The sequence below is a fragment of the Leptonychotes weddellii genome, chromosome 16 (genome assembly GCF_054177405.1).
Source record: "Leptonychotes weddellii isolate Sample4059 chromosome 16, ASM5417740v2, whole genome shotgun sequence".
Classification (NCBI taxonomy): domain Eukaryota; kingdom Metazoa; phylum Chordata; class Mammalia; order Carnivora; family Phocidae; genus Leptonychotes; species Leptonychotes weddellii.
Window position 1 is genome coordinate 45,374,486 of NC_138384.1, and position 26,852 is coordinate 45,401,337.

General features: G+C 53.3%; 3 protein-coding genes across 9 annotated transcripts in view; 1 reads left to right on the top strand and 2 right to left on the bottom strand.

Annotated features, from left to right (window-relative positions):
• Window positions 1–200, top strand: part of LOC102747703 (galactoside alpha-(1,2)-fucosyltransferase 2-like) — a 13,886-nt gene extending 13,686 nt beyond the window's left edge. Inside the window, exon 3 of the mRNA XM_081807916.1 lies at window positions 9–200. Coding sequence (XP_081664042.1) covers window positions 9–200 — 192 coding nt within the window. The remainder of the gene's footprint in view (window positions 1–8) is intronic.
• Window positions 201–1,144: 944 nt separating this feature from the next.
• On the bottom strand, window positions 1,145–15,357 carry MAMSTR (MEF2 activating motif and SAP domain containing transcriptional regulator). 6 transcript variants are annotated; one of them, XM_031041370.2, is made up of 10 exons: window positions 14,691–15,357; window positions 14,091–14,174; window positions 12,892–12,930; window positions 12,109–12,290; window positions 11,764–11,948; window positions 11,292–11,394; window positions 10,895–11,089; window positions 10,427–10,612; window positions 10,295–10,349; window positions 9,523–10,093 (listed from the first exon to the last, which is right to left on the bottom strand). In XM_031041370.2, exons 2-10 carry the CDS (start codon window positions 14,146–14,148, stop codon window positions 9,810–9,812), a joined length of 1,287 nt encoding a protein of 428 aa, XP_030897230.2. In that variant the 5' UTR covers window positions 14,149–14,174; window positions 14,691–15,357; the 3' UTR covers window positions 9,523–9,809. The 6 variants fall into 6 exon arrangements, with proteins under 6 accessions (XP_081663351.1, XP_030897230.2, XP_081663353.1 ...); XM_081807227.1 differs by having other exon boundaries at window positions 14,091–15,357; XM_081807224.1 differs by having other exon boundaries at window positions 12,892–15,357.
• A 140-nt stretch (window positions 15,358–15,497) lies between these two features.
• Window positions 15,498–26,852, bottom strand: part of RASIP1 (Ras interacting protein 1) — a 13,774-nt gene continuing 2,419 nt past the window's right edge. Inside the window, exons 4-12 of one of the 2 annotated variants that reach the window (XM_081807221.1) lie at window positions 24,976–25,331; window positions 21,621–22,274; window positions 20,840–20,877; window positions 20,456–20,607; window positions 20,234–20,337; window positions 18,858–19,101; window positions 18,475–18,647; window positions 16,483–16,630; window positions 15,498–15,910 (exon numbers count right to left, since the gene is read on the bottom strand). In XM_081807221.1, coding sequence (XP_081663347.1) covers window positions 15,711–15,910; window positions 16,483–16,630; window positions 18,475–18,647; window positions 18,858–19,101; window positions 20,234–20,337; window positions 20,456–20,607; window positions 20,840–20,877; window positions 21,621–22,274; window positions 24,976–25,331 — 2,069 coding nt within the window. In that variant the 3' untranslated portion in view covers window positions 15,498–15,710. Of the gene's footprint in view, window positions 15,911–16,482; window positions 16,631–18,474; window positions 18,648–18,857; window positions 19,102–20,233; window positions 20,350–20,455; window positions 20,608–20,839; window positions 20,878–21,620; window positions 22,275–24,975; window positions 25,332–26,852 lie in introns of both variants that reach the window. The other variant, XM_081807220.1, reaches the window with a different exon arrangement.

Here is a 26,852-nt window from a genome sequence, read left to right on the forward strand (position 1 = left end):
TCACGCAGTGTAACCACACTGTCATCACCGTGGGCACGTTCGGGATCTGGGCCGCCTACCTCGCGGGGGGAGAGACCATCTACCTGGCCAATTACACCCTGCCCGACTCCCCCTTCCTCAAAGTCTTTGAGCCAGAGGCAGCCTTCCTGCCGGAATGGATTGGGATCAACGCAGACCTCTCCCCACTACTCAAGCACTGATGTTAGGCGGCCCTTGGCACCTCCTCCTTCATGCCTCCAAGACAAGTTCCCAAGGCATGAGGAGCATATTGTTACATGTACCAGGACACTTCCGTCTTGCATCGGAAGCCACTGACTTATTTAAACAACCTATTTATGTGTCTCATACAACAGGACCAGAGGTTGGTGCATCTCTGGGGTTAGTTAAGTCAGCAGCCCAGCAACGTCATCGGTGACCCCGGTTCCATCCATCTTGTTTAACTGCCATCAACTCCTCTCAGACTGGCTCCCTCATGGTCCCAGAAGGGCTGCCACATAGCCCGGGGGGTCACATGCAGACAACCTCTTCATGAGAAAGCAAAAAAGAGCTTCGTTCTTGGGTCCCTTTTGAAGAGTGAGAGAAAGATTTCAAAGCCCTCCAGCCACTGCTACCACCCCTCCTACCCCCGCATATCTCATTGACCGGAAGTGTGTCACATGCCCGCATGACCCATTATAGGGCAAGGTGAATAAGACCCTGGGATTGGCTTAGCTTCAGATCAATAAATCTTTGCCCCCTCCAGCTGGGGAGTTGATCAGCCTCCTCTGAAAGACGTGGAGGCTTGCAGAAAGAAAATGGGTGCTCTTAACAAGGAAGAAGGTGTGACACAAAACAGAGAAGCCCTGAATTGTGTGGGTTGTTCACTACACAAAGGCATTTGGCCAAGGAGGCAGGTGGAACTCTAGGAGAGTCAACAACCTACTCTCCAAGCTATGTGTTCCTGGGACTGTGTCCACCCAGAGGGCTCACTGTTTTCTAATTAGTCAGCCCAGACGGGAGACCTTTTCCCCAGTTTTTACAAGAGCGCCGCCCTATTGGCCAGTAGCTGGTTGCATCTAAGACCTCCCACCCCAATTATGCAACCCTGGCTTCCTAGGGCTTAGGATGATTACTGGTAAGAACTCAAGAGACCAGCACAGCTCAGTGAACTTGAAGAGAGTCCATTTGTTCTTTGTAAATGTCTGTGGTGGTGCACCTAACAGACAAGATCTCCACCAGCAAAGGTTGTGTTAACAAAACATAGTGGCTTGAAATGACAGCAATTTATTATTTCCCACAATCCTGTAGGTCAGCTGGGTGGCTCTCTGCTCCATGCAGTGTTGGCTGAGGCCTCATGCAGCCGCAGTTTTGTGGAGTTCAGGTGGAGCATCCCCTCAGTCAGCAGCATCATGGAGGCAGCCCCCAGGCTATGAGGAAGCCCAACCCCACTCCGGGGCCACGGGTAGGTGCTCCAATCAGCAGTCTTAGCTGAGGTCAACTTCAAGTCGTTCAGCGGAGGCATCAGATATGATTCCACATGTCGTTTAAGTCAGCCAGGCATCCAGCTGAGGTTCGTGACAACATGTTGCAGAGAGGAGCCCTATCTCCATTCCTGATTCACAGAGTCTGTGAGCATAACAATAAGATTGTTTGATGCTGTGAAGTTTTGGGGTCATCTGTGATACAGCCAGAGATAAACAAACTAAATCAATGATTCTCTATATTTGCAGACACTTTCATGACTTTGGCACAACCTAGGCAAAACTTGGACGTCCCCACCTGACTTGAGATCACACGTGCAAAGGCCCTGTGCCAGGGGGAATCTAGTTATACATGAGAGCGGAACCAGGCCAGCGTGGCTGGAACACATGGAGAGAGAGGTGGGAGAGAAGTTAACAGGGTTGACTGTGAAAGGCCTTGTGGACCATGGCAAGGACTTTGGATTTTATTCTAAGACCAAGGGGAAGCCATCAGAGGGTCTTAATAAGGGGAATAACACAATCTGATTTGCTGTGTGGACTTCTCTGGCTGCTATGCAGAGGAAGGGCTGTAGGGGTAAGAGAGGGGCAGAGACCAGGGAAAAGGCTACTATAACAGTCCTAGCAAACTAACAGTCCTAGCAAAAAGTGGTGCTGGGGTCTCATTTCAAGTGCTCAACAGAGACTCCTAGTGTTTCTCTGCCAGTTTCACAATCTTGAAAGAGACAATCTTGATGCCTCAATCAGAGTGATGTTTGAGTCAAGCATTCACCATGGGCCAATTACCTGAGGCCATGCGGAGAGGTCACATAACACAAACATGGCCACTATGTTTGTAAGGGAGTTGGTCTGAAAAGAAGGTAATAAAAGAATATAAGGATTGGGGGGACGCCTGGGTGTCTCAGTTGGTTAAGCGGCTGCCTTTGGCTCAGGTCGTGATCTTAAGGTCTTGGGATCAAGCCCCATGTCGGGCTCTCTGCTTGGTGGGGATTCTGCTTCTCCTTCTCCCTCTATGCTCTCCCTCTCTCTCAAATAAATAATAAATTAAATCTTTTTAAAAATAAACAAAATTTAAATAAATAAAAATTAAAAAAAGAACATAAGGATCGGGAAGATGCTCCAAAATTGAGTATATGGGGAAAAAAAGTTTGCCACTCACGTTTCAGTGGCTGAAGCAAGTCTAGTGGTCACACCCAATGTCAAGAACAACCCATCCACATACCCCAGAATATTTGTGCTCTAATGACCACCTCACATCTTGCAGGCCCCCACAGTCTCTCCAGATGGTTCTCTTGGAGTCCCTTTCTTTTGGCTTAGTGCCCATGGAATGGGTGCCACAGTACTTAGTATGCTAATAGGTCTCTTCCTCAATAACTATTTAACTCATTCAAATTTCCAGTCTGATTTTAGATTTATTTTATTTTATTTTTTTAAGTAGGCTCCATGGAGCTTGAATTCACGACCCTGAGAGCAAGAATCACACTCTCTACCCACTGAGCCAGCCAGGTGCCCCCAGTGTGATTTTATACAGCTGGGATGGGTGATGGTTGCTGGACCAGGTTTTGCTATTTAAAAATAAATAAATAGGGTGCCTGGGTGGCTCAGTCGTTAAGCGTCTGCCTTTGGCTCAGGTCATGATCCCAGGGTCCTGGGATCGAGTCCCACATCGGGCTCCCTGCTCAGCGGGAAGCCTGCTTCTCCCTCCCCCACTCCCCCTGCTTATGTTCCCTCTCTCGCTGTGTCTCTCTCTGTCAAATAAATAAATAAAATCTTTAAAAAAAAATAAAAATAAAAATAAATAAATAAATCCTTAATTATTTTGCATATAAATTTGGCATTCTCTCTTTTGATGTACGTTTTCAATGTATTGCGGGGGGGCACATTTTACATGGTGCTAAATTTTTTTTTTTTTTTTTAAGATTTTTTATTTATTTGCGAGAGAGAGAATGAGAGACAGAGAGCATGAGAGGGAGGAGGGTCAGACGGAGAAGCAGACTCCCTGCTGAGCAGGGAGCCTGATGTGGGACTCGATCCCGGGACTCCAGGATCATGACCTGAGCCGAAGGCAGTCGCTTAACCAACTGAGCCACCCAGGTGCCCTACATGGTGCTAAATTAAAACAACATCACGGTTGGTGGTCATTTCCAAAGATGGCCATGACAACATCTCCCCTCGATTCCAGCCACCCAAATCTTCCCCTGCCCATCCCCATCTCAGTAAATGGCATTATGCATTCACTTCGACCAAAAACTCAACTTACTCTAGATTCTTCCTTTCACATCCCATCTACCGGCAAGTTCTGTTGGCTTTACCTTCAAAATATATCTTGAATTGGACCTTCTTTCCTTCCTCTACCATCACCACTCTATCCAAGTCACCACCATCTTTGCCTAGACACCTACAAAAGTCTCTTTCAAAATAAACTAGGGGACGCCTGACTGGCTCAGCTGGTAGAGCGTGCAACTCTTGATCTTGGGGTCATGAGTTGAAGCCTACTTAAAAAAAAAAAAAAGGTGTGTGGGTGTGTGTGTGTAATTCTGTATCACAATGCCAAGAAAGCTATGATGTAAAGACTGTATTGAACATACGCCTTGAAGAATGAATCTGACTGATTTTCACTATCAGCAAGCCACGATGGTGGACCAGTGAAGTCATGGCCGAAGCGAGGTAAAGAGACCAGAGAGATTACCAGATTTCAATATTCACCATAAAGCTAAAGTTACCTTGACAAAGTTGTACCAGCATAAAAGACCAATGGAATCCAACAAAGAGTCCAGAAATAGACCACATACATATGGTCACTTGATTTATGACAAAGGCATCAACACAGTTCAGGTGAAGGACAAAAGAGCTTTTCAATCAATGGAAGCAATCCAATATCCACATAGAAAAGGTGAACTTGACTCCTTCCTCCTCCGGTTCACAAACATTAATTCAAGATGGATCACAGACCAAAATGTGAAAGCTAAAAGCAAAAAGCTTCTAGGGGCACCTGGGTGGCTCAGTCGTTAAGCGTCTGCCTTCGGCTCAGGTCATGATCCCAGTGTCCTGGGATCGAGCCCCGCATCGGGCTCCCTGCTCAACGGGAAGCCTGCTTCTCTCTCTCCCTCTCCCACTCCGCCTGCTTGTGTTCCCTCTCTCGCTGTGTCTCTCTGTCAAAAAAATAAATAAAATCTATAAAAAAAAAAAAGCATAAAGCTTCTAGAATAAAACATGGGAGAAAAGCTTCATGACCTTGAGGTGGACAAAGGTTTCTTTCTTTCTTTCTTTTTAATGATTCCCCCTTCAGGGGGATTTCCATTTTATTTTTATTTTTTTTTTTTAGAAGTAGTGAGGACTTCGGGCGCCTGGGTGGCTCAGTTGGTTAAGCGACTGCCTTCGGCTCAGGTCATGATCCTGGAGTCCCGGGATCGAGTCCCGCATCGGGCTCCCTGCTCGGCAGGGAGTCTGCTTCTCCCTCTGACCCTCCCGACCCTCCCCCCTCTCATGCTCTCTCTCTCTCTCAGTCTCTCTCTCTCAAATAAATAAATAAAATCTTTAAAACAAGAAGTAGTGAGGACTTCAAGAGTGGTTTTTTTTTTTTTCAAGATTTTATTTATTTATTTGAGAGAGAGAATGAGATAGAGAGAGCATGAGAGGGGGGAGGGGCAGAGGGAGAAGCAGACTCCCTGCCGAGCAGGGAGCCCGACGCGGGACTCGATCCAGGGACTCCAGGATCATGACCTGAGCCGAAGGCAGTTGCTTAACCAACTGAGCCACCCAGGTGCCCTCCATTTTATTTTTTTAAAGTAACTTCTAGGGGCGCCTGGATGGCTCAGTTGGTTGGGCGTCTGCCTTCGGCTCAGGTCATGATCCCAGGGTCCTGGGATTGAGCTTGGCATCAGACTCCCTGCTCAGCGGAGAGCCTGCTTCTCCCTCTCCCTCTGCCTACCACTAGCCTTGCTTGTTCTCTCTCAAATAAATAGATAAATAAAATATTAAAAAAAAAAATAAAGTAACCTCTACACCCAATGTAGGGCTCAAACTCACGACCACCAAATCAAGAGTCCCACGCTCTACCAGCTGAGCCAGCCAGGTGCCCAGTTTCTTAACCAATACACAACCCCCCAAAAAACAGTAACCATAGAACAATTAATAAAATAAACATCTTCCTAGAGAGCTCACACTGATTCCTAGCTCTTAACTGCAGGCTCACAAGACACCTGATTCATAACCTAGTATAGAGTTTTATTTGGGGTCCTGCGAACACAGCAGTATCATCTGCCTCCTATTCTGTATCTTGCACTCTCTATGACATCATACCATCCCCAGTGTCCAGATTGTTTTTTTAATCAATTGCAGACAGAGTAAAGCTAATCTGGTCCATATGCTTCAGATATTTATGATCTTAAACATACATTGCTTTATATTACAAGCCAGCAGGGGCCTGAACTAGGAGAGGGCAGTAATATTTCATAAAGAACTTGAGGCTGGTTCATCTGCTTAGAGTGGCACATGTTGTGAACTGAATTGTGTCTCCCAAAAGGGATTATGTTGAAGTCCTGACCCCCAGGATCTGTGAATGCAACTTATTTGGAAGTAGGGTTTTTGAAAATGAAGTCAAGATAAGATCATTAGGGTGGATCCTAATCCAATATGACTGTGTCCTTTTTTTTTTTTTTTTTTAGATTTTATTTATTTGAGAGAGCACAAGCAGGGAGAGCAGCAGAGGGAGAGGGAGAAGCAGACTCCCCACTGAGCAGGGTATGTGGTAACATAGACATAGACAGAGAAGGGAGGGAGAAAGAGACAGGGCGGGCCAGAGAAACGGGGAGGGGTGGGGGAGGAGGAGAAAGAAAAACGAGTATATTCTCCAGTCTACTCAGTGCAACCTTCTGGAGATTATGTCTATAAGACAAATTGATAGGGGCACCTGGGTGGCTCAGTTAAATGTCTGCTTTGGGCTCAGGTCATGATCCCGGGGTCCTGGGATCGAGCCCCACATCAGGATCCCTGCTCAGTGGGGAGTCTGCTTCTCCCTCTCCCTCTATGCTCTCTCTCTCTCAAGTAAATAAATACAATCTTAAAAAAAAAAAAAAAGAAAATTGATAATTTTGGTCATTTGTTTAATGTATTCGTGGTCTTTCTCATGTGGCTACTGAGCTCATGGGATGGCAACATGGTACTCCCCGTCTTCCTGTGTCCCCCTTTGGTCCAGCCTTTGGGGGCGGTGCAGCCCTCTCCCTGGGGGACAGGAGGGAGCAACTGGGATGTGTGGAGAAGGGTTGGGTGACAGGTGGTGGGGAGTGTAGGGCCCAAGTCCTTCTCTCCATTGCTGGGTTCAAACATGCACACTCTACCCAAGCCTGTGCCTGTCTTTCAAATCTCCACCTACCAGAGAATTCCTTAGCCGCCACCCCTCGGCCCGACTCCCTCTGGAGCTGCCCTCCCCTGGACACAGGAGACCCGGGGACAGAGGGTCACAAGCTCAGAGTTGGGCCAAGATGAGACAGACAGAAGCACCACCACACCCCTTCCTGATCTTTCCAGGGCTGATGGCGCCCCTTTAGCCCCAATTTTCAGCCTGACCGAAAGGTGCCTGCAGGCCCCAACCGCCACCCGCGTCCAGCCCCAAAATCTGGGGCAGCCACACCATTACCTTTTGTTCCAGCAGCCCTGACCTCACAAGGTTCCTCAGGCTGTTCCTCTGACTGCCCTACACAATTCCCACGGCTTCTGGTACTTTCTAGGAGTCATGGCCCCTCTGCCGTGAAAATCCTTATCACCCTGCGCTGGTACTCTCTCTGTGCAAATGTCTGAGCTTCACCAGAGCAGAGACTGAGGCTCTGTTTTTTCAACTCCGAGGGCACAGGCTATGGACTCATGAATCTGATTTAAAGCGTCCGTCCGACACCTCCCTGACTGGTCAGAAGACTCCAAAGACTGCCTTTGCCTCCTGGTGGAGATCTCTCCCTCCCTTACCTGTTCTCTCATGACTCTCTAATGCCCATGGAGGAACTACAATCGTGGATTCGCAGCTCATAAGGGTGATTATTTGTCAGCATGTCTCCCATGTCAGGTCCAGCTCATGGGAAGTCTCAGTGAACATCACATCCTCACTGGACCCATGAGCAAACGGACAGCCCCAAACGAGGGGCAGTCACTGGCTCTGGGTATTGTCGCACGTCACTGATCTGCTGTCCTTTTCCACCTGTAGTGGATACTGTGGATGGCCCACCCAGGTCCCCTCAGATAGATCTAGATCCCTCTTCCCGGCTCTCTGCACTCAGGCCCCCCCACTCTCCATCTTCTGTGTGCTCTCCGCGTTCATTATGGCTTTTTATTTCCCATCTTTCTGGTGCTTTGACATCTGGAGGGACTGCCCCTCCCTCCCAGGGCTAGCAAATTCCCAGAGATAATAAAGGACTCACCCAGGAGCATGCTTTGCATATGCAAACCAACCAATCCAGAGCCCAGACCCCCAACCATTTCCTTTATGAGCTTGTATACTCCTCTGGGCCATGATTCCTCGGCCTTATCACCGCAGGACCTCGTTCCAGACAACTAGGGATGGTCCCTACACCCCAGAGCCAGGTGAAATCATTCATACTAGACAATCTTAAGCCAGCTTACCCTGCCTCCCCTGTTCCCTCACTGAGAAACCACAACAAAGACTTTTGCTCAGGGCTCCCCTCTCCCCCCCTGCCTCCTGACTACCTTGGCACTTCCCCAGGTGGCCGTGCATGGCTTGGCACACCCCCTTCTTTGGGGATCTGTGAGAATAACAAACTATCTTTTTTGGTTTTTTTGTTTTTAAGTAGGCTCCACGTCCAGTGTGGAGCCCAGTGTGGAGCTTGAACTCACGACCCTGAGATTGAGACCTGAGCTGAGATCAAGAGTCAGCCACCAAACCGACTGAGCCACCCAGGCGCCCCAGTAAAGGATCTTTTCAATTGCGGTCATTCTGATATATCGGCTTCCCCACACCTGAATAATAATAAAACCTATATTTTACAAGATTTTGCTGCTTATGGGCTTCCTCTGTGACCTTCTTCCCAGGACTGCCCTGGGGCTCAAGGTGCCCGCAGTCTATGTCCCGCCCTCTCTTCATGACTGACAAGAGGGGTGTAGCGGAGTCTCCATATATGGTCCCCAATGACCATGCCTCCAAGATTCCTACATCTTTGTAGCCCCCTCCCATCTTCTGCCAGCCCGACTTGCATTAACCAATGGAGCATAGTGCAAGTGACACTGGGCCAGTTCCAAGCTTGGTCTTTATGAGACTGGCAACTTCTGCTTCCTGCTGCAGTAATGCTCGCTTTGGGGGACCCTGAGCTACTGTGTAGGGAGTCCGGTTACCCTGCCGGAGAGACCACAGCCCGGCTGGCTCCAACATGCTAGCCATTCCTGCCAAGGCGCCAGACATGTCTGAGCCATCTTGGATGGTCCAGCCCACTTGGACCCTACGATGACTGCAGCCCTAGTCATATGATGCCAAAGAATTGCCTTGCTGAGCCAGTCAACCCATGAAACTGGGAGTGATCATAAATAGTTATTATTTTAAGACTCTAAGTTTGGGGGTGGCTTGATATTCAGTAATAAGAAACCCAAATAGGGATCTCCCTCTGCCTCAAAAGCCTAGCTCCCCCCCCCCCAAAAAAAGCCTAGCTCCTTTTGCCTCAGGGTAAGAAAGACCCTGCAACTTAATTTATCCTCCAGAGCTCCCCATGGGATCACGCAGAGGTTGGGACTTCACCTGAAGCCATACTCTTGATAGTCTTCTTCCCCTTCACTGTTTGGTTTCCTCCGCTCCTTTTTGGTTTCTCCTCGGAGCATTTCTTTAATAAATCATGGTCACACGAATCTTGTCTCGGGCTCTGCTTCCAAGAGAATCTGACCTCAGACATGACGCTTCTGATACTCTCACTTCCAACCGGAAGCCAAGGGTCTGGCTCCCTATTCTCCCTCCTGACTCTTCCCTGCCCCCTCTCCTGTACCCAAAAAAACACAGACCACCTTCCAGACTCCCATCTAGTTGGTGGCATGGGAGGGGATAAGGTGGGAACAAAGACATCCATGAGGTCTCTGAAGGAAGCAGCAAGCAGCTTGTTTGCCCCTGGCCCGCAGCAAATGACACCTCCCCGCCCCCAACCACACAACCATGGAGGGGATCATATGGAGGTCAGGCAGGCGAGAGTCAGGCGGTTGGCATGTCAGCAGCAGTTCGGGGCCTGGTGGGGATGAGAGTCCTCTCTGATTCTGTGTCTGTGGTGGGAGGGGCTCTGCCGGTTGTCCCACCCCCTCCTTTGGGAGTCTGTCTCGGTGACCTTCCCATGCCCACCAGTTCTCCGTCCCTGGAAACCCCAGCATCCATCACCATGGATCCTCCAGCAGGTCCCACAGCCGGGTTCCACTGGAGTCAGATAAGTCAGCAGAGAAGATGCTGGGGGCTGGGGGACCACAGCCTAGCAGGGGACCTCCACTCAGAGCCTCCAACCAGTCCAAGGAGTCTGTGGGGCCCCTGGGAGAGGGGGACGGGGAGTTTGTGGGGGACGGGAGCGAGGAAGAGAAGACAGAGGAGAGGCCTTCAGAGTCCGGGGAGGGGGACAGCACGTCGAAGGAGCCGGGGAAGTCCAGGGGGATGGGGGGCAGCGGGTCTGCAGGAGAAGGAATGAAGTGTGAGCTTAGGAAGGCAGAGATCCGGACCCACTCCGTTATTCCTCGTTTCCAGAAATCCAAGTCCCCAGCCCACCCCTCCCTAGAACCCAGGACTCCAGATCCCAAACCCTTCCTCCTTTGGACTAGGACTCCAGAACCTCAGTCTCCAACTCCCCCAAATCTAGGAGTTGGACTCTTACCCTCAGGCTCCACCTGATCCTCCAGGATGTCATCAATGCCCCGGTTCGGAAGCAACTGCGGACGGGCAGAAGCGGCGTGAACCTGGGATCCCGCACCATCCTGACCGAGACCCCTAGCCCGCTCCCTCTCACCTGTGCCCTGCGGATGGCTTCCTGCAGCTCCTCCTCCACAGTCAGGGCCGCTGTGGGCAGTGCTGAGGAAGGAGTCGGTGCTGGAGCCGCAGCCGGAGCCGGAGCCGGGGCCGGGACCGCAGCAGTAGCAGGGGTGTCCGAGGCACTTGCAGGAGGCGGAGGGTGAGAGTTTGGGCTCGGCTTGAGCTAGAACCGTGGAGTTCCCATAAGCCACGCCCGCCGGGAGCAACCCCACCCACTCGCAACCTGTGGCTCCACCCCCTGGTCGCCTCCCGGCCCTCCGCTCGCTCGTCGACCACCCCCCTTCGGTATCGCCCCGTATTCTTTCATTGGCTTCTCTTCCCTTAAGAGCCTCCCACTTTGCTCTTAACCACGCCCCCACACTTCATTGGCTATTCTTTCGACTTCCCGCCCCGTCCCGCTTTGTCTTCTCCTCACTGGTCCATACGCGCGTAGCCCCGCCCTCACCGAGCCCTGCCGCCGGACGGCTCCCAGAGCTTTGGGCCTGAGGCGCGGCCAGGGAGCGCCCGCGGGACAGTCCTCGCGCCGCGGCTTCGGCCGCTCGCGGGGCAGGGCGCCGCCGCGCATGCGCTCCAGGAGCATCGACTTAGTCCCCGACACCGGGAGGCCTCGCAGGCGCAGCTGCTGCCGGAGCTCTGAGACCTGGGGTGGGAGGCGAGGAGAGGCCTTGCTGGGGGGGCTCCGGGGCGCAGGCGGGAGCTGGGGCTGGACATTTGGAAACCGCGAGAAGAGGGACTGGGGACCCAGGCTCTTGGGTCTCCGATGGGGCAGAGGCAGCGGGGTTAGAACTATGGGTACCCACCGAGGGAGAGGGCCAGCCTGGGAAGTTACTCCTCACACTCACCGTCAGCTCCTCCAGCTTAAGGGTCTGAAGTTCCAACTTGTGTGGAGGGGGCGAGGGGCTGGGGACTCCAGGTGGGGAGGGAGTGAGGGCAGTGGGCTTCATCCTGGCGGTAAGGCGTGAGGGGGAACCAGAGGTTAGAGGGGGTGGAGAGAGACGGGGCATTCCGGGGTCCTCAAAGGCAGGGGCTTGCGAAGAGGAAAGAGGGCCCAGACTTCTGGGTCTCGGAAGAGGCTAATTCCTGTGCGTGGGAGTGGAGGAACCGGAGGCCCAGTCTCTCGGGTCTGAAGCCAGGACTCCTGGGAACTGAAGGAAGAGGGACTGGGAACTTGGACTCTGGAGTCCTGGGGGAGGAAGGGGTTGGGGGCTGGACTCTGTACTCCCCTGCTCTTGGACTCTGGGTTTGAGGGAGGAGGATGTGCGGGCGAGGGCGGGGGCTGAATTTCCCCCCAGAGAACAAAAACAGGGATCATACCTGGGAGGTGGCTGCTGTGAGTTTGTCCCTTCCCACAGAGGTGGTCCAGGGGGACCCAAGGCCAACCCTTTGGCCTGGGAGTCTACCCTGGACCCTTGTCTCCGCCCTGGGGGCATGTACTGGTGGTAGGTCAAGTTCCCCTTTGGCTTGGGCTCTCTCCAATGTTGGGAGATCTTGGGAGACTCCTGGAAAAGCAGGTGTGATGTCATATGTTTCGGCTCTGTCCCCGTTGTCCTGCCCCAGAGCCTCAGCTTGGCACCACCAGAAAGGAGCCAAAAGGGCAGTAGCAAGGACGACCAATGCTAGACTCTCCGGGGTATTTCTCCTCACTCGATGGAGACTCACCTTCAGGGACCTCCAAGGGCAGTATTCTGATTCATGGAGCAGGTCCCCAGGGCTGAGGAGGAAAGGGGTGGGGCCCAAGGGCGAGACTGGGGCCGGAGCCCTGGGGGCCAGAGCAGGGTCTGTGGCTGAGACCCACGGATCTGGATCCAAGACTGGAGAGGCAGTGAAGGACCCTGAGAGGCCTGTAGACAGCAAGCCAGGCAGGGAGGAACAAGACTGTGTGGGAAGGAGGGCCCTGGAGGCCTCAGCCGCCCCCCCCACCTCCCTGTGTGGGAGGGCAGGACCAGGGAGGGAAACCCCAGTGTTAGGAGGTGGGTGCCCAGACTCCTGGATCTCAGGGCAGAGGTTCCAGAATTTTATATTCTCAAGAAAGTCAGGAATCACGCCCTCAGTCACCAAGATTTAGGGGGTTTTGCTGGAACAGGGGTGGGGCCAGCACTCCTGGTTCTTAAGGAGAGAGAGAAGCTGAAAGCCACATCCTGAGATTCGTGTGCATGCCAAGTGAGGAGTCTGGGATGCCTGTCTTCTCCGAAGAAATGGGATCTGGATTCATGCATTTTTTTTGGAGTGGGAAAAGTCATAGGGCAGGAAGCAGAGCTTTGAGGGGTGGGGTAGCCAGGGACCTGTACTCGGGTCCTCAGGACGGGACAGGATAGGACTTCAGGGTGTCCCAGGCAGAGGGGCCAAGGCTCAGGAACCAGTGCCTGAGATCTGGTAGCTGCACGCCTGGGCATCCCAGGGTTGTCGGGCCTCCATCCCCTCCCTTTCAGGGCCCACACTTACTTGGGTCCTGATACCGTCTGTGGATCCGAAGCTGGAGGACTATGGAGGAAGGAGGGAGGTGGGAGGAGAAAGGCGGGAAGGGAGTGTCCAGGAGCCCGGCCTGGCAGGCGGTGCGAGCTGCAGTTGGCAGGACATGCGTGCCCAGCCCCCTTGCACACCCCATGCAGGCGGGTGGGCCGGCAGCCTGTTCCCTTTCCCGGGCCTCCCGCCTGCTCCCTGCTCCCTGCCAGAGCTGTTCTGGGACTAGGAGCCAGCCAGTGTGCAGGCAGGAGGCAGCCCTGCCCCCAGCTCCACCTGCCCCCTTCATGAGCATGTGCCTACCCCACCCAAGGCATGATCGCCATCTTGGCAGACTGACCCATGTGTGCCTCACCTCTTCTCGTCCGTGCGCTCCCGTCTGCACCAGCCTGCTCCCTTCGGTGTACCCCCAGGCCTCCCCACACTCACCCCCTCTGCACATGCATTTCCCTGGTCTCTGGTCTGGCACCTGCGCCACTTTTGTGCGCTCGTACCCTTTGATATGCTTCATCCTTGGCACCCACCCAGCCTTACTGACACTTCTTTGCACATTCAGGATTTGGCTTCCAGTTCTGGAGCAGAGATCTCTCTTTGCACATTTCATGTGCACTCTCCGGCACACTCATTGCTCTTTGGGGACTGGTGTCTTTGCACCCATCTAGCATACTCATTTGCACACTCGTATGCCCTTGGCCCACTGAGGAACTGACATCCAGTGCCACACTCACTTGCACGCTTTCGGTCCGCATTGGGACCTAAAATACAACCTTTGACACGTTCAAGTTTTGATACAGCGCACTGTCCCCTCACCAACACTCCCACACCGCCCACTTCTAAGTCCCCGCTCTGTGCACTCCTCCACTTTGCACACATGTCGATTTAAGCCCCTGTTCCTTTGCAGTACCTGACCCTCTGCACACCCACCCCTCGCCACCCACTCCTCACTGTTTACAGGAGCATTGCATTGGCCATTTGCACCCTCATTGAGCCCCCCAAAATTCAAGCCCTTTGCTGGGGCCTCCTTTATACACAAGTGACCTTTTGCACAGAAAACACCTGCCTTGTGGGTCCCATGGCCCCCCTCCCATCTCACCGACCACACACACTGCCTGAGTTAAGAGTATTTCAATCCCAGGACCCAGAAGACCCCTTCCCTACATGCATAGAGAGAAGCCTCTCACCAGATCTGAACTTGGAGCGAATGATTTGGGAGCGCTGAGAGGAAGTTGCGAGAGTCATTGCCAAGGCTGTGATGGGGACCTGGACTGAGGGGAGGACAGGGCCCCCACCGGAGGAGGGTCAGAGTGGAGGTCAGGAGGCTGTCCCTCCCTGTGAAGGCAGCAGGGAAAGGGCCTCAGGGGCTTAGGGATAGGAGAGGCCTTGAGCCAGAACTTCTGGAGCCTGGGGGAGGAGGGGCTGGGAGCTCGGACTCCTGGATTTGAGGAAGAAGGGGGTTGAGGGCCCCAATTCCTGGAGCCTGGGGGAGGAAAGACTGCGATCTATGAAAGGAGACCCCTGGGCCTGTGAAAAGAGAGGAAGGAAAAGAGGGTGAAGGGATAGAGCTCAGTACTCTAAAGGGACTAGAATCCAACACCCTTGATCAAGAGGGGAAAGGGACCCGGTAGGTTCCTGGGGAATTGGGAAGGGTCTCTGCCACCTGCATTTGAGAGGGGGGTGGGTGGGTGTCAGCCACCATGGTCTGTGAGGAAGGGACTGGGACCAGAGAGGTGACAGAAGAGTTAAGGTGGGTTCCCCCCACCCCCATCCCAGGGGCTTCTCACCAGGTGGGCTCGGCGCAGCAGTACTCTGGAGCGGGTTGAATCCCCTGGTCTAGGCTGGAGGCCGCAGGCTCCGCCCCACCAGCCTGCGACCGCCTAGGACACCCCTTTCTAGGGCGTGCCAGGAGCCTGTGGAATGGGGCGGGGGGGGGAGGGGGGAGACAGGAGCCCCGCCTGGGACCCTAAGAAGGGGCGGGAGCACGGGCTGGGAGTGACTGGGGCGGGGCGAACGTCGGGGTTCCCTGGGTCGCTCCTCCTCCGCGTCCTGGGGCTGCGGGGTCGGGCGGGGCAGCGGCGGGCGGACTGACAGAAGCAGGTGCCTGGAGAGGGGCGCCGGGTGAGCGGCGGGAGCAGGTGGTCGCGACCCGGCCCTGCGGGCAGGTGCCACCTGTCGCTTATTTTTTCCCTGACGCAGCAGCAGGAGTCGGATTTAGGGGAGTGGAGAAGTTCAAACTGGAGCCCCGAACTCCGGGATCCGAGGGAGGAGGGGGCTGAGGACCTGGACTCCCGGGTCTGAGGGAGAAGAGGGCTGGACTCTGGCCTTTGTGGTCGAAGGGAGAGAAGTCTGGTTCCCACCGGCAGGACTGAGGGCCTGATATTTGGCAGAGCAAGCTTAGAGCTCTGTCCTGAAATTCGTGGGAGGCCCCAGGGCTCCGGGTTTGGATTACAAGCCGCAGGGCAAGCTGAGGCCAAGGCTATAAATATCTCCTCGGACTTGGCAAGAACCCAACGCTCTAGTCGAGGACCCTGGTGCTCTAATCCGCAAATCATCATCATCACCAGCGTTCCCGAGTCTTAACAAGTGAGGCGTTGCCAATACCACAGATACCTTTATTGCTCCTTGCGCTCACATCCCAAGCCCATCTTCCCACTGTCCCATCCTCTACTACCCGAAAACTCAAACTCCCGGCAGCCCACGCGGGGAAAGAACTACAACTCCCAGAGAGCTCTGAGCTCGAGCGGGCTCCCGGGAGTAGAAGCCGAAGAATTTTCAAGGTTCGCGCGCTCGTTTGTTATTGGTTTTCAAGGAGGCGTGGCCACGGGAGGTCCGTGGCGGTGATTGGCCGGCAGTTCCTGCTGCTCAAGATCCCAGAGGAGGCGGCGGAGCCTGCGCAGTTCACGGTGCAGGGCGTCGTCTGTCACAGGACCTGTGAGGCGCAGGCGCGAGCTGCCCAAGGGCAGGATGAGGGGAGGATGGGAAGAGAAGCTTTCGAAGATGTCCCCTAGGAGACCGAAGAAGACGGAGTCAAACTCTGAAAATGGGCGTGGGGCAGCAGTGTTGGGGAGAGGCTGTGTCACGCCCGAAGGAGGGAAAAACTTCAACCCCCAGCAAATCCTGGAGCAGGAGTCACTCAAACATGACTCGCGGGAGTCCCCAAGCATCGTGGAGTTGTAGTTTCAGACAAAGAAAGGCCACCGTTGCCTGGGAAACGGGCCAGGCATTGGGCTCTCGGGCCCGTGAGGAAGGAAGGTCTGGGAACTTAGTTTTACGGATTCCTTAGAGTGGAGGGGGCTGGAACCCGAACTCCTGGGTGAGGAGGGTTGGTTGTCCGGGGAAGAGGCTGGGGGCCTGAACCCTGGGGAAGAAAGGAGCTGGGGCGTGAACTCCTGTACCCTGGGGGAGGGGGGAGTTGGGGTCCATCACTTAAGTCTTGAGGGAGGAGAGGGTTAAGGGTCCAGAATCCCGGGTCAGAAGGAGGAAGGCGCTGGGACTGTGGAATCCTGGGTACTGAGAACCAAAAAAAAAAAAAAAAAAGCTGACAGCCCCAGTGCCTCTGTCCCCATCTCTCCTCACCTGTGTCCACAGCATCTCGCTCTGCAGTGGGGGGGTCCCAGGCAGGTGGTGGCCCACGGCCAGGACCCAACTGGTAGTGGCTGAGCAGATGGTGGAGCTGAGCAGGGGTCAGTGTGGGGTGGTCAGTTCGTAGGCTGCTCCATGAAGCCTGGTGGGAAGATCAGGTGAGAAATCTATGGTCATTATGGGGCAGCTGAGAAATCCTAAAACGGAAGGCCCTCCATAAAGGGCATGGATGTAGTGGGTAGACAGTGGTGTCTGTGCAATATCTTCCGGACACTGTGAGGCCAGGCTGTCAACCAAAGAGATGGTGGGAAAGGGCGCTTTAAAAAAATGTTAATTGGGGGCGCCTGGGTGGCTCAGGTCTGCCGTCGGCTTAGGTCATGATCCCAGGGTCCTGGGATTGAGCCCCGCATTGGGCTCCCTGCTCAGCGGGGAGTCTGCTTCTCCCTCTTCTCCCTCTCCCACCCCCCCTGCTTGTGTTCCCTCTCGCTGTCTCTCTCTCTAATAAATAAATAAAATCTTTTTTAAAATGTGATTTGCGGGGCGCCTGGGTGTCTCAGTCGTTAAGCGTCTGCCTTCGGCTCAGGTCATGATCCCAGGGTCCTGGGATCGAGCCCCGCATCGGGCTCCCTGCTCTGCGGGAAGCCTTGCTTCTCTCTCTCCCACTCCCCCTACTTGTGTTCCCTCTCTCGCTGTGTCTCTCTCTGTCAAATAAATAAATAAAATCTTAAAAATAAAATAAAATGTGATTTGCTTCAGCATAAATGAGGATGTAGGAGTTGGTGGGGGGGTGGGAAAGAAACAAAACTGGCCATTAGTTTATTATTGAAGCTGATGATGTGTACCTAGAGCTTCATTACTGCACTGTGGCTATTTTTTGTATCTGAAAATTTCTACACCTGAGATGACATCTGAATCATCCGTGGGGTGAAAACCAGAGACTCTGGACCCAGAATGCCTGGGTTCAAAAATCCCAGCTTGACTACTCATTACTTTCTGGCAAGTCACTGTGCCTCACTTTTCTTTTTTTTTTTAAGATTTTGTTTATTTGTTTGACAGAGAGAGACACAGCGAGAGAGGGAACACAAGCAGGGGGAGTGGGAGAGGGAGAAGCAGGCTTCCCGCCGAGCAGGGAGCCTGATGCGGGGCTCGATCCCAGCACCCTGGGATCATGACCTGAGCCGAAGGCAGACGCTTAATGACTGAGCCACCCAGGCGCCCCTCACTTTTTTTGTTTTTAAGATTTTATTTATTTATTTGACAGAGAGACAGCTAGAGAGGGAACCCAGGCAGAGGGAGAGGGAGAAGCAGGCTTCCCGCTGAATAGGCAGCCTGATGTGGGGCTCAATCCCAGGACTCCAGGATCATGACCTGAGCTGAAGTCAGACACTTAACAACTGAGCCACCCAGGTGCCCCTGTGCCTCACTTTCTTCATCTGTCAATTGGGTGTGGGCGGGAATAGAACTAACAGGGTAGTTATGAGGATTCAATATGGCTAGATTGTAAAGACTTAGGACACTGCCTGGTGCTTATTAAATGCTCTGTAAAAGTTTGATAAATATAAATAAATGAAATCAAGTAACTTATCCTACCTGATTTTCAGTCTCCTTGTCTGAAAAGAATTGTCAATTAATAACCTATTTCATGAGGCTTAGTCAACATTCAGTGAGAGTGCTAGACCGCATCTGGCATGTTGTTTATGTTCAATGCATGTTCTCACTATCACATTCCTTGGTCTCATAGCAGACTTTCTGAATCAGCATGTCTGAGGGTGGAGGCCTTGGAATCTATTATTAATAAGTCCCATGGGATTCAGATGCAGTTTGGACACTTGTGGCTGACTTCCTTCTAACTGTCGATGCATCATCCACAGTGTCAGAGCTGGGACCGGGGATAACATGAAGTCCAAGGGGAGATCCAAGGGTGAGCTGAATACAGAGGATGGCTGAGTGGGGTCGAGGAGTCAGAGGTCAGGGATCAGGAGTCACCTTGAGCAGGGAAGTGCGGGGCACGCAGAGCAGGTTCACAGCTATGGAGAGTTTCCGGAAGAATTCAGTGGCAATGTCACCCAGCCCGGCCCCCTGCAGCCAGTCCAAGACAAGGTCCAAGTTGGTTCGGATTTGGACAGCTCGGGACCATTGATAGAAAGGCCGGCCTTGACCTATTGGGGGAAAGGTATGAAGGGCAATGAGCACGTGGACTCGGCCCTCCTGCCTCCCAGACCCTTCCTATCCTTCAACTTGGGATCTGGAACTTGCTCTCCAGAGTCCCTAAACATGAGGCCTGATCCTGGGGCATGCTGTCTGAATTGACATGGGTCTCAGAGGTTCCCATGCTTTCCTCCCTGTCCCTTCCCCAGTCCAACCCTCACCTCGTTCCATCAGCGAGTTGAGAAGGGACGCATTGGAGAAGAAGAACAAATAACCGAAAGTCTGAGACACGAGGTCCGGGTGCAGCTCACACTGGCTGGTCAGTTCCAGGGCTGCCTGGAACACGCCCAGCGTCGGTCTCAAGCCCGGAGGCATGGCCCCCAGCTCTGCTCCAGGCCCTGGCAGCTCTGCCCCAGCTGTGAAAGGGTTACTATCCAGGAGAGCAGGCAGCGTTGAATACAGAGTCTAAGAGGATACAGAGATGCAAACAAGTGATTGGACTACACCCCATGGAAGCTTCAGGGTGACAGAGCTTCTGGGAATTATAGTCCATTGTACCTGCAACACCCTAAAAGTTCTCTGTGAGCAAATCCCTACTTTCCAGATGGGTGTCTAGCATGCATCAGGCCGAGGACACCTCAAGTCTTAAGAAAGCCTCCAGGAGTTTCCTGGGTATTTTATGACCACCTCGGTGCCTCATAGGTCTTGTAGTTCTCAACAGAGACAGAGACAGCTCACAGAGGACAAAGGATACTGAACAAAGAGGCCCCCTTCAGTCAAAGAATTATTTATCCAGAGTTCCCGAAGGAAAGAAAAAAGAATGAAGAGTCAGGAAGTGGGAGTGGCGTGGCAGTGAGCCAGTGGAAAGTGAGATCAGGCCAAGGACAGGAAATGAGGTCAGAGCCGAAGAAGAAATAAAGCCACACTTGGCAGGGATGGACAGGAAGCGAAGCCTTGGAGGAATGGGCTTCACCAATCAAGGCTGCTTAAGGAACATAAAGAATCTCCCCAAAGATCCCCTTTGCTGTTACAGATAGGGACTCAGGCCCACGAGAAGCCTGAAAACCTGTGAATTCCAAGCAACCATCTTAAGGTCAAGGGTGGTGGGAGACTGGGGCAGAAAGCACTCCAGGGAGAAGATCTGTGGCTCGGAAAAGGGAGTGAATTCCGAGCTGTAGGAAATGAAGTCAGCAAACACAGGAAGTGAGGTCGGATTCAAGAGGACCTTTCATTTAAATGACAGTGTCTGGCACTATTTGATCCCTATCTATCTATCTACCCACCTATTAAATTTACCAGTGGACTTAGAAAACAGGAGCTTAAAAAAGTGAAAATGGTGATATAACCAGATAGTAAAGTTAGCCTGTCAAGAGGGGGATCGTTGCAGAGACAGGAAGAGAAGCCAGAAAGACAGGAAGTGATGTAGGCTCAAACAGGAAGTGGTACCAGAACAGCAAAGCGCTGCGGTGAATGGGAAGTGATGTCAGAGAAGCAGGGAATCTTACAAGGTCAAATAGGAAGTGACATCGGAGCGATGTGACATAATTCAAACCGGAAGTGAGCTTATGTCAAACAGGAAGTAGGGGATGAGACCAACCTTGGTGAGGTAGTAGACAGACTGCTGGAAGGTACACATGATGACCTCGTCCAGGAGGGCCATGGCCTCATCACATAATTCCAAGTCATTGCAGAGCTGTGGGTCTGAGGACAGACCTGGGGGTGAGAGAGAGAACCAGAGGCTGACAGGCAGGAGCCCAAGTCCCCAAGTAGCAGGAATGACAGGGGGCTTGGACAGGTCTGGGCTTGGGTCAGAGCTCACCCTCCTGGTCAGCCTCCTTCTCCATCTCCAGCACTTTCTCCTGCACAAAGCTCAGCAGCTCCGTGGTGTTGGCCATCCACAGCATGAGTGGCCTCAGCTCTACAGACACAGCCTCGGGAGTCAAGGGCACCTCGGGGACTCCCTCTGGGTGGCTGGGGAGGGAGAAAAGGACTTGCGTCCTTTGCCCAACCCCCACTGTAGTGTCTAAACCCCGAGATCTGGGTCTAATTGGGGACTGAGACCAATCCTCATTTCACGGCTGGAAAAGTTGAGTGCCAAGAAGAGCAGAAACCTGCACTAAGCCATGAATGGAGTGAATGAACCACCAGCTGCAAATCCCCACCCTGCATCCTTCTAGACCCTTCTCCCCGGAATTTCTCTTACTTCTCTGGCTGACGGTCTCCAATTTCCTTAATCTTTTCCTGTAGAACAGTAAGATCAGAGTCAAGGTGAGGAGGGTTGGGGAGAGGCCTATGAGTTATTACCCTGGTGTTTCTAGAAGCACCTTTTTGACAGAGACTCTCCCCACTCAAATGGACTCTAACCCTCAAACTTCAGAATGGTCTCTCCTCTTCTTACCTTTGAAAACACAAGCCCCTATGATTGTGAGTGGTCTATCATCCTCAGGTCCGCTCAAATAGTTTCTTCTTACTGCCCCCCCCCAAAAAAACCCCACTTCCTTAAGCTTCTCTCTAATGAGCCCTAGCTCAGTGGGATGGAACCTTCAACCCCACTCTGGATGATTTCTCCCAGGCACTTCCATCTGTAAGTCGGACCAATTTGTTCTTCCTCGACTCCAAGAATGGTCTTGCCCACTACTGCTCAAAGCCCCCAGCCCAGTGGGCTGCCGGCCTCACCTCCCACAATGGTCTCTCCTGACTTCTCACCCAACGGGATCTCTCTCCCGATCTCCCGGAATGGTTTCTCCCATTATCCCACAAGTGCAAAGGTGGCGTTTCACTGCCTTCTCTTCTAGCACCGTGGATGAATCCACAACTCCCAGCATCCCGTGAGACCCCTTGCTTAATAGCCCAAACCCCTCCTGGAGCATCATGATAGAGGTAGTTTCATCCCGCCCAACTACGGCTGGAAGGTGGAGAGGGTGGGTGGCTGGGGAAAGAACCTGCGGCGCCGACCGGGCTGGACGGTGGTGGGAGGCACTCACCCAGACAGCCTCCTTGATGAGCCGGGCCAGGCGGCCCAGCAGGCGCGGCAGGTGGCCCAGCTCCAGTTCCCGGGCTGAATGCTGCACGCACAGCGCTAGCAGCGTGGCGGGCCCGAGCGGCGGCAGGTCGCCAGCGCCCGCAGCCGCAGCGCGCACGATCTCGCCCAGCAGCGCCTCTTCCTCGCGCGGCCGGAAGCGCAGCACGGGCTCGCGGCCGTCCAAGTAGGCCGCCAGCGCCTCGCCCCGCTCCTGCAGGCCCCGGCCGCACAGGCGGCAAGAGAAGGCCCAGCCGGGACCCGGCGGGGCGGCCCCAGGGCGGGCGGGCAGCCAGGGCGGCCGCGCCGGCCCCGAGCCTCCAGTGCGGGGGTCCTTGTACATGAAGAGGAAGTGCTCGCCCAGCCCCAGCAGGTCGCCGGGGTGAAGCTCCGCCTCCCGCAGCAGGAGGCACCCGTTATGCGTGACTGGGGCACCCCGGGATGGGCGCACCATGGCCGGGGGCTCAGGGCCCGCACGCACGGTGCAGTGCCGCGGCAGGATGTCAGGGGCATTAAGAAAGGTGTCCACATATGGGGCCGGGGACCCACCACGGGCTGAGGAGTTCCCGCCCCGGCCAAAGACATGCTGCTCCCGCGTCATCACATATACCACGAAGTCCTGGAGGGAAAGGGAAGACACAGGAGAGACACAGCTCCATGAGGAACGGATGCTTGCAACGAGGACCCTTTTGCCACAACTGACTCTCCCATCAACCACCTCCCTTAGAATGAACACTTCCAAGGAGATCTCCTGGGATGTCAAAGGACTCAGCAATTACCTCCCCCCAAGCATGAATGGACTTCTTTCTCTCTCTCTCTCTCTTTTTTTTTTTTTTTTCATGAGTGGACTTCTCAAAGGCACTTCCTGTGAAGGACTGGCCCATAACACTCATCTTGAAGACCGGCTGCTTATAAGGAATCCCCTTTCTTGACGGGGGCTCTAGAATTCCCCTCCCTCAAACTGTTGTTGCTTTCCAGGAAACCTTTCTCCAGTAGACTCTCCCATCTTCTCATCTCCTCTGAATGGACCCTTATAAGGCTATCCCTTCCCACAGTGCAGTCTCCCACAACATCCAGCTCAAGGAATAGGTGCTTCCAAGAACACACCCCCACTACTAAAATGGACTGTCCTGTTATCTTTACCCTCAAAGAATGGAACTTTCCTAGGAAATCTTTCTCTTAGGAACCGTCCCATTTCCCTACCCTTGGCCCCATTTGCCCGACATTCCATCCCCATGATGGAGACTACCAAAGACGTTTGTTTCCCCTTCCAATAATAGCTTCTCTGAATATTTCCAAAACAAGGGATAGATATCTTTAAAGAGATTCCCCCTTTGAACCTTGTTCAAAGGTTTCTTCCATTTTCTCCACCCCGTGAGTATGCACTCTGGGGAGACTCCCTTTCTACAAATGGACTCTCATTTTCCCCCACCCCATGCTGCACTCACTTCCAAGGAGACCTAATACTACAACGGACTCACCTACTACCCTCATTCCCATGATAGAGGATTCCAAAGATACTCTCCTTTCCATCAGTGGATGCTTTCAATATTCCCATCCCAACAAAGAAAATCTCCATGGAGATCTCCATATAGTAGCTCTTCTAGCAACCCCACCTTATAAATAAATGTTTTCAGGGAGACCCTCTTCTTATAATGGAGTGTCCCATTTCATCCACCAAATGAAGAGGTGCATTCCAGAAGACCCCTTCCTAAATGACTTTTCCATCTCCATCCTATAAAAATGGAAGAGCTCAGTCTGATCCCCTTCCTAAAATACACTCTCTGTTCTCTACTCATGTCTGAGAGAATAGTCATCCGGATATTCATAAATCCCCTTCCTACACTGAACTCTCCTATTAACCTATACCCCATGGATGGACAATGGATTTGTTCATCTGCCTCTAGAAAATGGAACTTTCCAGTCTGACCACTGTCTGAAGGTCGAATCTCCTGTTTTCTATCCCTGTTTGAAGCAATGGAGTGGTCCAAAATACATGAACCCCTTTTCTAAAACTGCTTAACCCAAGAAGGGATGCTTCCACAGTGCCCACAATGAACCCTCTCGAGTTATAGCCACTTGTGAATACATGAGTGCAGATAAATTCCTCTCTATAAGAGATTCACCTCTTATTCCTGATCCCAAGGAAGGAAGACTTCCAATGAAGCCTCTTTCTTAAAAAGGAATTTCCCCATGAACCTCACTCAAAAGAATGGATGCTTCCAATGTTTCCCCCTCTTCCCAGAACAGGCTCCACCATACTCCCAGAACAGATCCTTCCAATTTGACTACCTTCCCAAAATAGACCCTCCTATTCTCCAACCTTGTCTCGAGAAATGGGCTGTTATAATATATGCAAACTCCTCCCTATAATGAACTTGCCCCATCCCCTTGCCCCGACAAGGAGGAGTAAATTCTTCCAAGCAAGCCCTTCTCTAAATCGTCTTCCTCTCTCACTCATATTCAAAGCCAGGCCACCTAACCCAATTGGATCACTCTCTATGACCATGAAAATGGGACTATTCACTAAGTTCCACCAGTGGGCTTTCCCATTGATTCCCGAAAGTACCTGTTGAACTTGGCTGTACCACTGTTACCCAAAGTTGAACAACATCATAAAAACGATTCCCCCAATCATCACATGCACAAAAATTCGTATTTCCAATAATTCATTATGTTTCGATTAATGAAATAATTTCCTGCTAATCCACTAATAATTTTCTACTAACTCCTAATCCTTTCTCCCCCTCTGCTCCCCAACACTCAAGCAAGTTCTATAGTCATCCAAATATATAAAATAGAAGTTATCAGTATCACCTACCCCCATCAACAGTAGTCAGATCGCTCCAGTGTAAACCAGAACCTTTAAAGAATGGATTAGTCCACTCCTTCCAAGAAAATACAGGCTCACCCAGAACAAGATCCCATGCATCCATCAAATTATCTTCTTCCCAAACAAGATAGACACTTCCATTACTCCTCATCAAGAAATAGACCCTTACAAGGAGATCCCTTTTCTACAATAGGCTCTCAACTTTCCCCCCTTGACAAAGACAGTGCTTTCCCCCCAGTTTTGCATGAAATGAGCCATTCCCTACTTGTTCTTCCAGCGAGATCTCAGCCATCAACTTTCCACCACTACCACCTCCCCACGCAACCCCCCATCCCCCATCTCTGACAATGACATCTCCTACCCTGGAACCTTGCTGGGACATACCTGAGACTACCACGACCCAAGGAATTCTGGGAGTTGTAATTTTGTCTCCCTGCCACCGAAGGGTGGAGCATAGGTCTCTTCCAGTAGGACGGACTGCGCGTACCTGGGCGTCCTGGTAGCCCTGGAGCAGCAGGAAGTAGGGACGGTTGCTGGGGGCCTGGATGAGGCATTGGGTCAACTGATCGAAGTCGCCAGGGTCCGCTGGTCCGATCTGGACGTCTGCTGCCCCCGGGGCCATGCTAAGTGCCTGCTGCCGGCGCTCCTGCTGCCGCCGCCGCCGACCCTGCAGGCTGAGCTCCGACACGCTGCGCCGCAGGGACAGGTTTTCCGAGCGCTCTTTGCCCCCGGACCCAGCCGGGGGCCCTGACCCCGACCCCGGGCCGGGACTGGCCAGCGCCGCCCCGCCGGACGCCGCCCGGGTGCGGTTCTTCTGTGGCCGCCACGAGGGGGCGCCCGTGCCTGCGGAGAGATAAGGAGTCACGGATGAGGCAGAGACTCGAAAGAGAGGCAGGCTCCGAGAGCTGGAGATTATAAAGAGACAAAGAATTGACTACAGCGAAGTGAGGCGGCTTCCCACATTTAGGTTTTTGCATATGCTGTTCCCTGTGCCTGGAACATACTTTCTGCCTGACTCCTACCCACCTTGCAGTTTTCAGCTCAGAAATTCATTCTTTTAACTGTTTTTTGGGGGACATCTACGGCTGCACCATACTCGGGGCTTTGTCTGGACCCAGCAGAGCCCTGGTACATAGTGGGGGATTAGTGGAAATGAGCCCAAGGAATGAACTGATGGGTTTCTCACTAGGCTGTAAAATCTAGGGGGGGGGGATCCTCACCTGTCATGTGCTCACTGTACTCCCCCACAGCCCTAAATAATGTGTGGCCCACAGTAGGTGCTCAACGAATGCTTTTTTTGGGGGGGGTGGGGAAGACAGCGATGGTTATAATTGCCATTCTTTATTAGGCAACTACTATGTGCCAAGTCTTGTGCTAAAGCCCTGTTATACATGATCTCATTTCACCTTCACCTAGGGTTTTGCTCAGTTTAACTGGCAAAGGACAGACTGGAATCCAAGCCAGAGTTCAAAGCTCATGAGTTTAACTACTACACCACTCTATTTCCCAAAGGGAGACTCAGAAACAGAAAAGCATTAGAAAGCTCCCTGAGCGGCCCGTGGCCCTGAGCCAGGCCCCATCCCTGCCAGGCCGTGCTCCACACGCACTATTCCACCAAGGGCATCACCTCCTGCTCCAGGCCCGGCCTTCTCCAAGACCAGTCCGGCATGTAAGCACGACCTTCCTCGGCCTCTACAAATACTCTTCCTCTTCATTTCCCTTGAGCCACCCTCAAGTCTCCCATTCACACTCTGCGGCCAACCTAGGCCTAGGGCCACCTGCTCCAAGACCAGCTCCCCTGAGGCTCCGCCCATCCTTAGGCCCCGATCAGGCAGACCATTTTTTCACTTTCCACGTCCCTTCCCCTTATACGCTTAATCTACATAGGCCCGGTCCCTCACGAACCCCTTCAGCCTATTGCTCGGAGAGGCCTCCTGCCACAGGGGCCAGCGCCACCGCTCCACACCTCTGGCTCCGGGTTACTCTCTTCCGCAGGCCCTGCCCCAGCATCCCAGGCCCCGCCCATCGGCTCTGCAAAAACCTCCGGCCTGGCCCATCTTGCCAAGCCGGGTCCTGCCCCAGCCCCGCTCTCCACTAGACACGGTGCTCTAGGTCCCTCCCCGTCCCCATCTCGCGCCCCCGCCTCCAGCCTGCCACTGGTCCCTTCAGCCCCGCGCCGATCCTGCCCCGCCCCCGCCCCGCCTCCCGCGGGCCCCGCCCCCGCCCGCAAAGCCCCGCCCCCAGCGTCCGCCGGCCCCCTCACCGTCGCTGTCCACCGCCCCGAAGGCCTCCTGCTCCAGGCGGCGCGCCTCCTCGCGGCCGCGCAGCTCGAAACGCCGCGCCCAGCCGGGCCGCGCTCGCCAC

What these genes read in the sequence shown, in the direction of transcription:
- MAMSTR (XM_081807224.1), bottom strand. Translation starts at nt 13,513, where the DNA reads ATGAAATGTGCAAAGAGAGATCTCTGCTCCAGAACTGGAAGCCAAATC. An exon ending in TCACAGCAGCCACCTCCCAG is followed by an intron (nt 11,395 to 11,763) that starts GTATGATCCCTG and finishes CCTTACCGCCAG; the next exon opens with GATGAAGCCCACTGCCCTCA. An exon ending in CCGTCCGGCGGCAGGGCTCG is followed by an intron (nt 10,613 to 10,894) that starts GTGAGGGCGGGG and finishes CCACGGTTCTAG; the next exon opens with CTCAAGCCGAGCCCAAACTC.